This window comes from Acanthisitta chloris, unplaced genomic scaffold, assembly GCF_000695815.1.
Source record: "Acanthisitta chloris isolate BGI_N310 unplaced genomic scaffold, ASM69581v1 scaffold17033, whole genome shotgun sequence".
NCBI classification, from domain to species: Eukaryota; Metazoa; Chordata; class Aves; order Passeriformes; family Acanthisittidae; genus Acanthisitta; species Acanthisitta chloris.
This window is the reverse complement of record NW_008663598.1, coordinates 115776-130706: the sequence shown is the minus strand read 5'-3', so window position 1 is coordinate 130706 and position 14931 is coordinate 115776. Positions and strand designations below refer to the sequence as shown.

Sequence of the window (14931 nt, the reverse complement as noted above, 5' to 3'; positions counted from 1 at the left end):
ACACTATATGGATTTTTTCCCCTTCTTTTCTGTATAAAACATGAAGTGCACTTCAGGAAGTAACTGAATTGTTTGTATAGTTCATTCTGAAAAGCCTTGTATTTATTCACTTTGCTTTTTGCTTTGATGCCAGACTGCTGGTGTCATGGTGGTGCTCCTTGAGAAAGCAAGAGCAAGCAAAAAATAAATAAACACTTGTTCTCCTCTTACTAACTGAAAAGCTGTTTTCATGCTGTAATCCATTTTGGTTTTCTGCTTTTTAGTATCTACATGTCTTTGAGACTTGCCTTCCAGCATATACCAACTATGAACAGCCCAAAGTCACTGTTTCAGTAGCAGATTAATATGTTTATTACCTTCTTAGATGTTTCTTTCCATCCTTGTAAAATAAGAGAGGATGTTGGAGAGACAGATGTTAGATTTGTATCACTTACAACTTATATTGGGTTTAGTGTTTGGGTTGGCTTTTCTTGTTTAGAAGTTATAAAATGCATTTGTGGAAAATTTGCAATCGCTACCATCTTTCTGGTTGGTCCTTGTAATGTAGTGTCACAGGGAGTTACCTGGCCTTTGGGAGAAGTAAAGTGTAAGTAGTGTGGTATTAGGATGGGTGTTAAGAGACCTGGTTTAAATGATGAAACTGGGTAACAAATGCTGAGTCAGGGGATTGTTCTCCTAAGGCTGTAGTATGTATGTATTTCACAGGCTGAAGAGGCAGGATGGTTCAGTGTCACCTTCTGCAAAAGAAAGGGCACACTGGCAGTCTGGAATGGTTACTGAAATGTTGATGTCTATTTTCTAGACAGAACTGTATGTTTTTGCTATATTGTTATGTCTTACTGGTTGCTTTTGAGAGCTTCTCTCTACCTGAGGCCTGAGAAGAAGCATGTCATGTAGGTGACATTTGTGATCACTGTACCCTGAGAGTAGGAAAGTCTCCCATTTTAAATCAATGTCATTGCAATACTGTCTATCAGATGTGAATGGTGAAGTGAAATACTGCTTCTCAATCACAGAATTGAGTTGCTGTCCTGTACTGAGGAAGGTCAATTGTTTAAAATATGAATTCTTTTATAGCAGCACAGTGGGATGACATTTCTGTTTTCTTCTAGCTGTATGCTCACACGTTAGTTTACAGAGTGAATTATCTGGAAGAATCGATGTGAGAAAATACCCTCTCTTCTCGTACAAAGAGCATCATGCATCATATCTTCATAGGCTTGTGCTTCATCCACAAAATCCTGTTTCTCTGTAGCTGTGAGGGATACTGGTGGAAGATTTGAGCACACGTGAGTGAGCTGTGTGGCAGAAGGTTGTTGGTTGGTTTTGAAGTAAATACTTGGCTTGGCAGCAGCATAGGCTGGCAGTTTCACTGCAGACCATCTGTAGAAAGCACAGAAGAAAGAGCAGTTGCCTGACTCAGCTGCAAAGCTTCCGAGCCAGATCTACCCTCCTGTGTCCTTTTCAAGTAAGGGCAGCATGTGCTGATCTCCTTTGCTGGGATGTGTGTGGGCTTATGCCTCTGGATCTATTCCTCTCTCACAAGCTGCTGCCTCCTCATCTCCTTTCATAGAGGCTGTTGTTTTTATGAATTTTAGGTGTTTCTGTCTTGCAGATATGTTGCTGGGTCCCACGTCTTTGCTGAGTCTCCCATTGTCCATTGTGGGTGATGAGATACAGCCTAGCCTCAGTGTTTTTCATGAGAAACTTGTGTGCTTTTCTTCAATCATAGGTGATACTGGACAACTTCCATTTTTGTGTGTTATTTTTAAGGTGTATAATGTATTGTATCGTGTTCCTGCAAAATGCTCCATTCAGTCATCTGGGGTTTCACTATCACCTGGATCACCTTGTCAGCCTGCTAATACAGAGTGACTGACCCAAGCTGCTTGCTGATGCTGCAACATCTGGTCTGAAAGTGAAAGAGCCAACATTCCTCTTCAGAGGTGTGCAGTGCACCTGGAAGTGCCAGCTGTACTTTTGAGTCAATGTGGGAGAATCAGTTGTGGTTTTGTGGCACAAGTAAACGTTCTCTCCCAGTCCTCCTCATCTGACAGCAACAAATTGTTTCCTTGTAAACTACTTCTTGAGAAATTTGGTGCTTTTTTTGTTTTTCTTCTGGTACGTTACAACTAGGCTAACAACCACAGGTTTCTGCTTTCTTTCACACCAGTTCAGTCTTGGCTCTTGTCCAGCTTCTTTAGAAATGTTGTGAATTTTTCTTAATACTGCAAAGGATGGTTTGAAATATGGAAAAACTTAAAAGAATATCATCTTCAGTCAGTTGCTATCCATTAAGGTCATCATTATCTAAAGCCAATACAGAATCTCCTTTCCTGTGGTGTTTCTAAGCAACCGGCACCGACCGGTGAGGGAAGCAAGAGATGCGCAGGAGCTGAGACCTCATCAGCTGCTGCGAAAAAGCCAGTGACGTCCGTGGGGTGGGTGCAGGTGGGAAGGAGGAGGTGAGCTGGGATGCTGCAGGGGACTGCGAGGATGGGACATTTGCCTTGAGACTTGCATTGAAATGATCCGAAGGTGTATGCAGATTGGTCTGAAGCAAAGCTGGCGTCCTCACTGAGAAGCAGAAAGTGAAATAATTTGTGTCTGATGTGAAGGCTTCTATCTGAAACTGTTGAATTTACCTGGAGCTGGAACTATGGAGACATGTTGCAGTAGCATTGATATGTTAATCTCTTCGGAGTTTGTTAGCTTTGTAACAGTAATATGTACCTAAATGAGTTCCCACTGGAAAAGATTTGTTTGGGGTTTTTGCTTTTAAATTGAATTCATACTTTTTGTTTCCAGCAACTTTCAGTAGCAACGTGGTAAACACTTGTTTAAACTGATTTTAAAAGGTAAAACCCAACTTATTCAACTAAACCATACCTCTTCTGAGGAATCTATCCTAAAAATATGAACTGTTTTACCCTAGTTGGATGCTGGTTGTCCCGGCAAATCCATGATGAAAGAAAAGGGTATGGAACATCACCAGCTCTCAGAACTTGCCTGTATTTTTCCACTACTACTCCCCAACCCCCAGTTTTCTGTCACTTTTTACTAAGCTTGTTTAAAAAGATGTTTAGCACTGCTAGAGGGAATAGGACCTTACAATTCTGAGGGAAAAAAAAACATTATGCAGAGAAAAAAAGTGTCTTCTGTTCCTTGTCAAAAGCTATCAGCAATAGTGGTAGGGACCTGATGTGACTCTCAGGGTTTAGGCTGAACTTGCAAAACTAATAAGGAGGAGGGAACTAAAAAAAGACAGGAAAAAGAATAAAGCTCAGACCCACAGGGAGCTGCTGCATGATTGAATACATTGTGCTAATGTTACAAATACTGAATTAAATTTGTCCTATATTTCTTCTAAATTAATTTTAATTAAAATGTAATAGTTCATATGAGCAGCTTATAATTGCTTTTCTCCTAGTGTGGTTTATACAGAACCATTCCAGCTGCTGTCAGGAGAAGATGCATTGACTGCATCTGCATTAGCATTTTGGCTCTGAACAGCAGAACTGCAGTTGCTCCAAACCCCATCCAGCTTGGTCGTGAACACTTCCAGGGATGGGTCAGCCACAGCTTCTCTGGGCAGTCTGTTGTGGTGCTTCACCACCCTCACAGTAAAGAATTTCTTTCTTGCAGCTAATCTAGTTTACTCTCTTTTAGTTTAAAACCATTACCTCTTGTTCTATCACTATAGACTCTGGTATAAAGTCACTCTCCATCTATCTTATAAGCCCCCTATAGATATATATTGAAGGGATGAAATAGGCTCTCACTTACTGCTTTGTCGTATTTCATACCAGTTATGGAAGTTGTCAGTTCAGTATTCTATACTTGCTGATTTCTATATTGATTTGTATTCTCTGCAGAGGTTATAAATTCAGGGTAAAAGCTGTCAGTCAAGTGTGACTGGCAGGTTCTTGATTAATGAAGCCTAGTACTGAAATTGCCAAAAGGGATGTATTTGCTGTTGGCAGTATGGAGAAGGCTGAGTTTTACATGATCCATATGTAAGGAAGCTTTTCAGTTGCTGTTGCTTAAGATAACTGTGAAAATAGTGCTATTAATACTTATTGGAAAGCCAGTGAGATTTTAGTGGACATAGAGTGAAGTGCACTATCACGTAGTGTCATGATAGTCTGTTAATTCCAAATATTCAGGTTGAATGTTTTTTTAATACTGTGAAGTACCAAGCTTACATTTTTGTTATTACTGCTTGTAGTAACTAGTACCATCACAAATCTTAGAATGATGTATCTTTCATGTAAGAATCACGTGGATGACCTCTGAAGATTGTCTAATCTAATCCCTAATCAAAGCTGAACAAATTAGAACAGGTTGCTCAGGAGTTTCTTCAGGAAAGCTTTGACCATGTCTGTATATCTCTTTCTGTGTTTGATCACTTCCATGTTGCAAAATAAACCAACTGCACATCTGGTCCATATTTTCTGCATTCCAACTTACCTGTTGCCTTCTGTCCTACTCTTGCACACCTCTGAGGAGCCTGGGTCTGCCTCCTCATTGGCCCTCCACAGCACAGCCTTTTCCCTGTGCCTTCTCTTTTAAAGTGGAACAATCTCAGTTGCTTCAGCATCTGCTTGTATGTCATGTGCTCCAGCCCTTTCCATCTTGGTGGTTCTCTTCCAGACTCAGGCAGCACTGCGGGGTGCTGCTCCAGCTGCTGGGCTCAGTAGTGCTGGGTAGAGGGGAAGAACTGCTTCCTTGACCTGCTGGTAATGCTCCTGTTCCTCCTCCCAGTATGTAGTTGTCCCTCTCTGCTGGAAAACATGCTGTTGTTGAGCGGCAATGGTTCCTTGGAGCCCTTTGTGTTTCTGGTAGAAGGTTAATGTTAAAATGTAGTAAATTAGCTAATATTTTTAGATGAAGTATGATCTTAGGCTGCAGTTTGGTGAAATATCTGAGTGTGTATCTCATTCTGTCTTCAGTGAAATTCAACTTTGTGCTCAAGTTCAAATGCTTCAGTTTGAAAAAAAAAAGTAAAATGTTGAAGTAGTTTCTTAAGACTTATTATTTTTAGCTACAAACTGGTTTGCTGTGCTATCATCTATACATCCATTGGTGGTGCTGCCCTGTTGTTAGAAAGCCAAAGTTAAAGTACTTTGACTTTAACCTACAGTGACTTTTTGATTTTTCTTCTCTCTGGTAGTTTTGGAACCCAACTGAGCTGTGCTAAAATGATAATGATTTCAAAGCACGTTTTTATAATCTGATTAAATGTGGACCTCCTCTCTGATTTAACTTTCTTCCCCTTTTATTTTTAATGAAGCTCTTATGCTAATGGCATCTGAATTTTAAAAAGTGAGAGGAGTTTTTCAGGCCCCTAGATAAATTGAGGGTTTTTTAAAAACAGTTTAAAAGGGATGGTCTGAACTAAATGTGCTATTAATAAAGTAAAAAAAGCCCCGAAAACAACAACAACAAAAAAATAAACAAAAAACCCCAGTGAAGATGCAACAGATTGTATTCATAAATTCCTGTGCAAACTTTAATTGACCTTCAGTCTCCTTTTTCAGTTCTATTAAGTTTTCCTTTTTTCCCCCTTCCCTCCTGGGAATGTGTCTCTGTGTCTCATTTTTTTTGAAGGGCAAGAAATAGAAATCTGTTTTTACTGTTAAACTGCTGGCTTAGGGCAGAAATAAAGATATTTCATTTGGAAACAAGGGATAGAGGGTGAAAAATAACATCACTAAATTAAGATTTTTTTCAGCAGAAACAAATGGCAAAAAATGTAAGGCTTGAAGTGTATTGTCCAGGAAATAAAATACAATGTCTATATAGGTGTTAATACAGTAACAGCTGGGAAGATGAGCTGGAGAGTAGATTACTGACTGGATTGGAGGGAAGTCTGAGATAACAGCTTTTTTGGTGCTCTTTTAATTGAAAAACAACAGCAACACACACAAAAAGCATGATTGAAACTGCCCTGACTGCAGTTTCCTATTGTCTTTCCTCAACTTAAAATGAAAGAAAAAATCTTTCTAATTCCAGATGGCAAAATGCTCTGCACTGCACTTCACTACTTGACAAGAGCAGAGTGGGAAGCTGTTCAGGCTGTTACGACACTTGGCTTATTTTGGTTGTGCCTGCATAATTCTAGCTACATCATCTTGTCTTTCCTCCTCTGCTTCCTCCAGCTTTAAGTGGGGGGCACATTACTGTTTCCTATGTAAAGCAGTTCTGGAGCAGACTGTGAAAAGCAATGTTTGTTTGCAGGCTGCAGGTATGCACAAGTTTGCCTTAGTACCTGTTAGGTTGTTTCTGTGGTACTTTGCACAGCTAGAAGGAAACCATAATGTGATCCTTGCTTTTCTCTGTCCCTACCGCAGTTTTCCTGTCAATGAAACAGGTAAACCTCCCCTTCCCTCATTCCCCTGCTCCACAGGTCTGACAGTACCACACTGGGGTTCCTCTCCCACCTGTGCAGATTCTTGTTGGTCATTGTGGCTGTTAGTCTCAACTCCTGCTGGCATCACATAACTGGCTACCTCCTCTCTGTTTGTTGTCTGTTTTGTCATGGTTTCTCCAGTTTTAAAGGACTTCATTACAGTAGGTTCTGTTTTCTATAGACAACATGTCATACAGAGTCAAAATGCATTCCTTTTTTTTGCTTCCCTGCTTGCCACTGCTTCTTGTCCTATTCAAAGGTGTTCTTAACTGCTGCTGCCTTTGTGCAAGTACTCAGTCATATAGATTTTCTGTCACCAAAGCTTTATATCAAAGAATGTGGTATCAAAGAAAAGATTTTTTTTATCCCTTTACAGATAAAAGAAAATGGCTTTGTTTTCAGAACTCACAAAGACCAACCCAACTTGCTGTCAAAACAAAAAAAAAAAGTCTATATTAGTGTGCTCGGTGTGTGGATTTAAAAGATCATTTGGAGAGACCATTTATTTGAAATCTAGGTTTCCTGAGCAAACAAAAAAACCTCTTTTAGTTCATCTAGGCATGGAAAATCTCCTTGCACAACTTAATTCTCTAGAATCAAAGTGGTTATGTCTAATTAGCTTTTATTTGCCTTTAGAGCAAACTGTCTTATTAGCATAGAATATAGAATGGTTTGAGTTGGAAGGGACCTTTACAGATAATTTAGTTCCAACCCCCCTGCCATGGGCAGGGACACCTTCCACTAGGTCAGGTTGCTCACAGCCCTGTCCAACCTGGCATTACACTCTTCCAGAGATGGGGAATCCACAGCTCTCTGGGCAACCTGTGCCAGTGTCTCACCACGCTCCCAGTAAAGAATTTCGTTCTAATAGCTGATCTAAATCTCTCCCATTTTAGTTTTAAATCATTCCTCCTATCACTACCTGCTCATGTATAAAGACCCTCTCCCTCTTTCTTATAAGCCTCCTTTAGGTACTGAAAGGTTACAACAAGGTCTGTCCAGAGCCATCTGTTCTCCAGGATAAACAACCCAAGGTTTTTTGCTTGTCTTTGTAGGAGATGTACTCCAGCCATCTGACCATCTTTGTGGCCTCCTCTGGACCTGCTTCAGCAGGTCCATGTCTGCCTTGTGCTGGTGACCCCAGAGCTGGGCATAGTACTCCACGTGGGGTCTCACGAGGGCAAGGTAGAGGGGCAGAATCACCTCCCTCAACCTGCTGGGCATGCTGCTTTTGGTGCAGCCCAGGATACAGTTGGCCTTCTGGGCTGTGAATACATACTACTAGCTCGTGTCCAGCTTTTTATCTAAGAGAACTGTCAAGTCCTTCTTGGCGGGGCTGCTCCAAATCAGTACTCCTTCCAGTCTCTACACATACCACTGGATGTTTTTGCTGTGGAAAGCTGAAAAATACTAAGAGTCAGTTATTAGGCAAGCTGGGCAATCTTTTCTCGTTCTTGGCTGATGGGGGGCTATGCCATAAAAAATAAAAATAAAAAAAAACACCTCAAGAAGCTTTCTCAAAGGATTAGAGAGCTGTATGAGGCAGGAAGTTTCTTTTTTCCCCAGCATTACTGGAAGCATTATAAGACAGTTGGGAATAGCATAGTACTTAAGGAAAATTGTTTTGTAACTTCTCAGGATAATTAATGCAGTTTTGATTTTAACACTAATTCTATTTTCTTTTGATTTGTTAAATTTTACAGAAAGGAAGATGAATGAAGCTGATACTTTTGGAAAATAATCAGGTATTAGGCAAGGAGAGGAAAAAGGTGTTAGAAGGTGTTTGCTTTACTGTATCGTTCATGCACAGTAAATACCAGCTAACTGAGTGCTTTAGTGAAGTAGTCTTAGGTGGAGGAATAATCTTCAGTAAAGTTCCACAGATGATGAAGGGAAAGCTGGACTGGACGTTGTCATTTTGTAAGGAGAGGAAAACCAGATAAATAGTTCTGTTACTGAGATCATCAGACTGAACTTTCTTTTCTTTTTTTTTGGGTCCCATTTTTAACTGTTAGACCAGTTTTTTGAAGATTTTTCTGGGGGGAAGAGAGGGTATTGACTGTCATTAGAATAAGAAAAGGTCCAGAAAACTAATATGAATCTTGAGCTTAATTGATGCTAAACCAATGAGTGACTGTCTTGTTGCTTGGCTAAGGCTGCCGTTTTGGAAACAATCCCCTACAGCAAGGGCAGGAAATGCTGGCAGGAGCCCTACATAGTTATAAGCTGTTGCTACAAGCTGTTACCTGGATTAGCTGGCAGACAATCTTTGAACCTGCAAATGACTTTGGCAGAGCTCAGTCTCTAGCCATAGTTTCCTGGCTGTGAAATTTTGCCAGATATTCTACTAATAATTTGAGGAATGGGGGATCACAAGGTTTCCAGGCAATTGGTATGTGCCTGCATTTGCTGTGGGATTTTTAGGTTGGCTTTATGTCTATTTTATGCTTATTTTTATTTCCCTGGAAGGGTATACAGTACATTTTCAGGAGGAAATGCCAAGACCTCATTAATACCCATTCTTCTGCTATTTAGCTTTCATTATATAAACTCCTGCTAGAGCCAAGGTTTCTGTTTCATTGTTTTTTTGAAAAGTATCTGTATCTTTTAGTTGGCAGTGAATCACAGAATCAGTTAGGTTGGAAGGGACCACAGTGGGTCATCTGGTCCAACCTCCCTACTCAAGCAGGGTCACCCTGGAACACATGGCTCAGGATTGCATCCAGACTTGAATACCTCCAGTGAGGGAGAATCCACGGCCTCTCTGGGCAATCTGTTCAGTGCTCGGTGACTGCACAGGAAAGAAGTTCTTCTTCATCTTCAGGTGGAATTTCCTGTGCATCAATTTTTTGCTGTTACCTCTTGTTTTATTTGTTTCCACAAGTGAGAAGACTCTGGCTCTATCATCTTGGCACTTCCCATTGATGTACTTGAATACATTAATGATCACACCCAAGCTGCTATGATTGCTGTACAATCCATTTTACCTGCAGAGGAAAATCAAAATGCCTTAGCAGGTGATCCATAATTTCCAAACATGGCTTGTGGTTCATGCCTGGTAACAAGGATAACAGCTAAAATATAGGAAGCTAGCATTAAAAGTTTCCAATAACCACTTATAAAATGTACAGTTTGGAAAGCATCGGTCACTATCAGAAGGAATGATTTGACAAGAACAGCTTCTTCTCCCCTGTTTAGCTCAGTGTAAGCCAATAAGTCTTTTTTGGATATGAAGCAGAACTTCCAAATTCTATTTTTGCCTTTTGCTTATGAGGATGAATGTCTAGTGTGGTAGACAATTTAGGTCAAGCCACGAAATATCCACTTGGATCACAGCAGTCCATTTCATGTATCACCACTTGAAGTAAGCAGTATCCACAGCAGCAGGATCCTTGTTTTTCCAGTGCTCTTTATCCTATGCTGCCATTTTGTGCTCTCACTAGAGTAAGCTCTGGCTGCCCTTTACTGTAGCATTTTTTGAACCCTTTTAAACATATGCATAAAAGACACTTACTTCAGTTTAAGTAATTACCTGAAACCACAGCACAAAAGTCCAACTCAATCTAGTCTCATTAAATTAAATTAGGAGGTCTCATCCTTTTGACTTCATTTTTATTTAGAGATTAGAAGAATTAAAACAAACATCTTGGTGCATTCTCAAGTTCAAATGAAGTGGTTCCAATGCAGGAATGTGTTGGAATTGCCTAGCTGAAAAGAAAACAACAGCCATTAAGGCAGGAGTATCCTGGACAAAAAAAGAAGTGACTTCTTGGAGACAAATGTCTATTTTTTCTTTGTAAAATTTGCCAAATATTTAATTTTTTCTATGATATATGTTTTACGTCATTTGTTTCCCTCTAGTTCTATGTGCAGTGAAGTTGCTCCATTTTTTAATGATTTAATGATTTTATTGTTCCGTGCCATTTTAATCTATTGTCATAACCACCAGCATATTTACGGGTTATAAGATACTCCTGAAGTACACCTTTAGTTCTTGGAAGAAAAATGTATTTAATTCAGAAAACTTTTTTTGTTTTTCTGTGTTAAAAACCATGTTCTGCCTAGAGTTGTTTGTTTTTAAGAAGGCTGCAACACATGAACTCAACAAAATATGGTTGGCAGGATTGGTGATAGGAAAATGCAGATATAGCATAGCTAGTTTCAGAGGTAGATAATTGTAATAAGATGTTTAACACTCATTTTCTGTTTTAAAATCAGTCACCTCACAGTCAAAGTCCTTTGGGTTTTTTAGTGGAGTTTGTAAAGCTCCTTTAATATAGAGATTAGCAGTTTCTTTTATTTCTTTTGTTCCATTTATTGGTTTGTAAACCTGAAGGCTGTGAATTTTATGAAAGAAAATCCTTTAATTTTGTGTATGCCTACTGATATGTAGTGGTTGCCATGGTACAGCTTCAGAGGGAAACTTTTTAAACGCTACCTTGAAATGACTGTGATAAATTTTAGCATCATTTTTCTGATACAATTAATCAGAAGTCTGAAAAATTCCAAGTACTTATTGAATTTAGCTGCCTGAATGTTCTAAAAGTCTAAAGTTCTAAAGCAAAGGTCTGAACTTTACTACATGGTCTTAAAGTTTCTGCAGGGCCCCACTTCAAGCAGTCAGACTGATTGGTGTGATGGAGTTTTGTTGACAGTTCACAACTCCCTCTGAGTTGCCATTGTCTGAGAACAGCTGCTTTAATTTCTAGTTATTCATTTTAGTGCCTTTTTTCCAATTGTTTCGTACAATGCTGTATTGTGAACAGAGTCTTATATAATTTTCATCAAAAGGCTCAGTGGATCAGAATTGTTTAAAACCTTCCATGAGTTCCTTAGGACATTTCTGCCTCCTTTCCTAACCGCTGTAGTGTTCCAGCTTCTTCAATGAGCATGGTCATGGATGGTGGACTTCAAGATATAGGTTGGCTGTACGGTCCTTTGAAGATAAAGATAGGTGTTAGTTAAGGACCTTATATAAAGTTTATGAAGAATCTAGGGTCTCTCATAGGCGTTCTGCTGCCCTGGTTTACAACAGAAGCTGCAGAATCAGTTGCCAGATAAGGTTTTCAAGCCCAAAGCCTCCATGCTCAGGTGTGATGCCGAGTCTGAGAACCTGAGGGCTGCTGGTTGTGAATTACAGTTCATAGGTAGGTACATTTGTTAGTTAATCTTTTTCCTTTGTGAAGATTGGAGTTGAGAAATCCCAGAGTGTGTCTGAGGTCTGGGTTGCTCCTAGCTGGCAGAGAGTGCTGGCTTTGTTGGTTTTCCACCAAGGAAATGCCAGATGTGACTATGAAACCTTTGATGTACTTGTTGGCCCAGTGATGTTATGTGTCTTGCTTGAGAATATCTTAGGAGGTATATGGATTGACTCTATTTATCTGTCACTTGATTTTACTTGGAGACATTTTGAGGTAATGATGTGGCTAAATGGCAGGACATGTCAGACTGTCTGGATGTTGATGTTACTTGGAAACCAGCTAGAAAAATTTGTCAGGCTGTGTTCTGCTGTTAATAGTAAAGAAGCAAAGTTAAATGATGATACTGTTGAGATATAAAGTAGAGATACCGTATTTTTTAGTCAAAATAAGTTGTTCTTAGGTGGGTCTGATTATCTTTCCATGAAGAAAATGTTATCTAAACCCCTTTCTTGAGTCCCACTCTTGAAACTAGTCACAGTTCTCTAGTTTTCTGAGGTTGAAACTGTGTGTAAATTGTTCTTCACTAGCAGACCAATATTGGTTTTTTTACCGAATCAATACTTTTAATATTTTCTCTATGTTCAGGAAAGACTTTGAAAATGTGAAAGTATAGATCCTCTTCACCTCTTTTTTGGATTGAAACTGTTTTGACTTACTCATACAGTGATTAGGTGTTCTGAGTGCACCAGATGTGCACTCAGATGATAAGATGTATAAAACATAGAATTTTTCAACAGACTGTATTCTGCCCTAAGCACCACTTTGGGCAGAAAGAGGTTGAATTAAATACTGGAGTCAAGTGTTTTAGATTTTTGCCCATTACCCTATAGCTTTCTGTATTACCTTTTTTTTTAATAGGATACTTTGGAAATTTAAAAAAGAGAATAAAACTTTCTCTGTTTGCCAGAAATATTGGAGTTTTTTCCTTCATCGAGGAACTGTTTTCTACTTCTTAAATGCAGCCTCATACCATTGCTACCAAAGGTATGGAAAAAAATGTCATTAATTTCTACTCCCTCTGCTGGCCTTAGAGCTGTGCAGAACATATCTATCCTGTACCTTCAAAACACTCACACTTGTAACTGGTTTGTGGAAATTGGCTCTTTTGGGGACTAGGGAGAACACTTTATCTCAGAGATCAGATCTGAGCAGTGAGTAATGACATTTCTGAAATAACCTCTCAGTAACAGTGGAAGCTTTTAGAAAGGAAACAACAGTGATATTTTGTGATAACTCTTGAGTGCATTCGGTTGCAGCAGATGTGCAATCTGTTAGTATGATGTAGGAGAGCTGTACATTTGACACCACTAGTAGACTCTGTATCCAAAAATTGTTTCTTCTTTTTTTGCCTGGGCTTCCTGAAAAATCATGTTTGTAGTACAGTGCAGGAAAGCAGAACTGAAATAGCCAGTGACAGGACCCAAGGAAATGTCCTAAAGTTGTTTCAGGGAAGGTTTGGGTTAGATATTAGAAGATACTTCTTCCCCGAGCTGTACATTTGACACCACTAGTAGACTCTGTATCCAAAAATTGTTTCTTCTTTTTTTGCCTGGGCTTCCTGAAAAATCATGTTTGTAGTACAGTGCAGGAAAGCAGAACTGAAATAGCCAGTGACAGGACCCAAGGAAATGTCCTAAAGTTGTTTCAGGGAAGGTTTGGGTTAGATATTAGAAGATACTTCTTCCCCCAGAGGGTAATTGGGCACTGGCTCCCCAGGCCAGGGAAATTTTCACAGCACCAAGCCTGACAGAGCTCAGGAAACATTTGGACAATGCTCTCAGGAACATGGGTGATTCTTGGGGATGTCCTGTGCAGGGCCAGGAGTTGGGCTCAGTAGTCCTTGTGGGTCCCTTCCAACTCTGAATATTCTGTGATTCTGTGACCAAGTTGTTCAAAAATAATTGAAATAATCCAAGTTTGAAACTAAGGTGCAAATCCTTTTATGCCTGGCAAGATTGTCTTGATAGTGATCACTTAAGAACTATTATGTATTCTTTTGTTGTTGTCTTGTGTTTTTTTTAAGCTGGACCTGTGATCTGCAGAATGCTAACATACCCTCCAACTCGAAGAGCCTTAATTGTGGGTTGTGGTCTGCAGATGTTTCAACAACTGTCAGGGATTAACACCGTCATGTATGTATTTCCTACTTGCTTCTTTTTTTAAAGTATTAGAAAAAGACAATTGGACCAGTAGCAGTTGTAGGTATTCTTCAGGACAAACTCTGGAATGTGACAAATTGGGTGTGAGAGATGGAATGCTGGTTTGAAATCGGGATATTGACAAATTTGGCATCACAGAAAATTGGTACAGGAGGATGTTAGTATAAGGGCAAACATTTATATAGACATGAGAATGCGAACTGTACTCTGGGAGATTCTGTGTTAAGGTTTATGGTCAAAGCTATGTTGTTAGGAGCTGCAGTGACATGACAAGAGGAAATGGGTACAGACTGAAAGAGGGAAAATTTAGGTTAGATATTAGGAAAAAGTTTTTTCCTGTGAGGGTGGTGAGACACTGGCACAGGTTGCTCAGGGAGGCAGTGGAAGGTCCATCCCTGGCAGTGTTCAAAGCCAGGCTGGATGAAGCCTTGAGCAACCTGCTCTGGTGGGGAGATGTCCCTGCCCATGGCAGGGGGCTGGGACTAGTTGATCTCTAAGGTCCATTCCAACCCCTAAAATTCTGTGATTCTGTTGATTCTATGTCTGGACAAGAAAGTAGACTTATGGTTTGAATTTGTATGCACACAGATCAAGATAGGATGAGTGTTACACTGCCCATGTTAATGTGATGGAACATTACTGTAAAGTGCTATAGGAGGTAAAATGCTGAGGGAAGAACCATTTCCTCTTACTACACGGTTTTATTATGTATATGAAAACTTAGTAGGTGTAGAAGTGAAGAACAGTATGTTGGGTTTTCTGATAAACTGTTAACTGACAAGAGGAGTAGGTCTTGACAAACGTGCAGTGCACAAGACCATGTTCAGATTGAAATTACTGTCGAGCTACCCTACAAGAATAACCATCATGAATACAATTGCCATGTTGTTTTAAGAGCAAGTGTCAAATATATTGCCAGAGCATCTTACAGAGAGAACTATGCCTAAGGGAACAGACTTTTTAGGAAATTGTTAGATGGAACAGCTGAAAGGATAAGGCTTTTAGTGGTATCCAGAGCTACCATATTAATTGTTAAATGTTTGCTGTCTGTCATAATGGAGGAGAAAAGCCCCAAACCTCAGCATTACTAAACTGTAAAGAGGGGAAGTCTGTAACAGGTGAAGAGAGACTTCATAAAGTTGAAATTGTAACCAAATGT

General features: G+C 39.7%; 1 protein-coding gene across 1 annotated transcript in view; it reads left to right on the top strand.

Moving 5' to 3' along the window:
- SLC2A13 (solute carrier family 2 (facilitated glucose transporter), member 13) overlaps positions 1-14931 on the top strand; it is a gene marked incomplete at its 5' end in the record, with an annotated part of 111664 nt that overhangs the window by 21557 nt on the left and 75176 nt on the right. The window contains one exon of the mRNA XM_009071059.1: positions 13637-13745. Coding sequence (XP_009069307.1) covers positions 13637-13745 — 109 coding nt within the window. The remainder of the gene's footprint in view (positions 1-13636; positions 13746-14931) is intronic.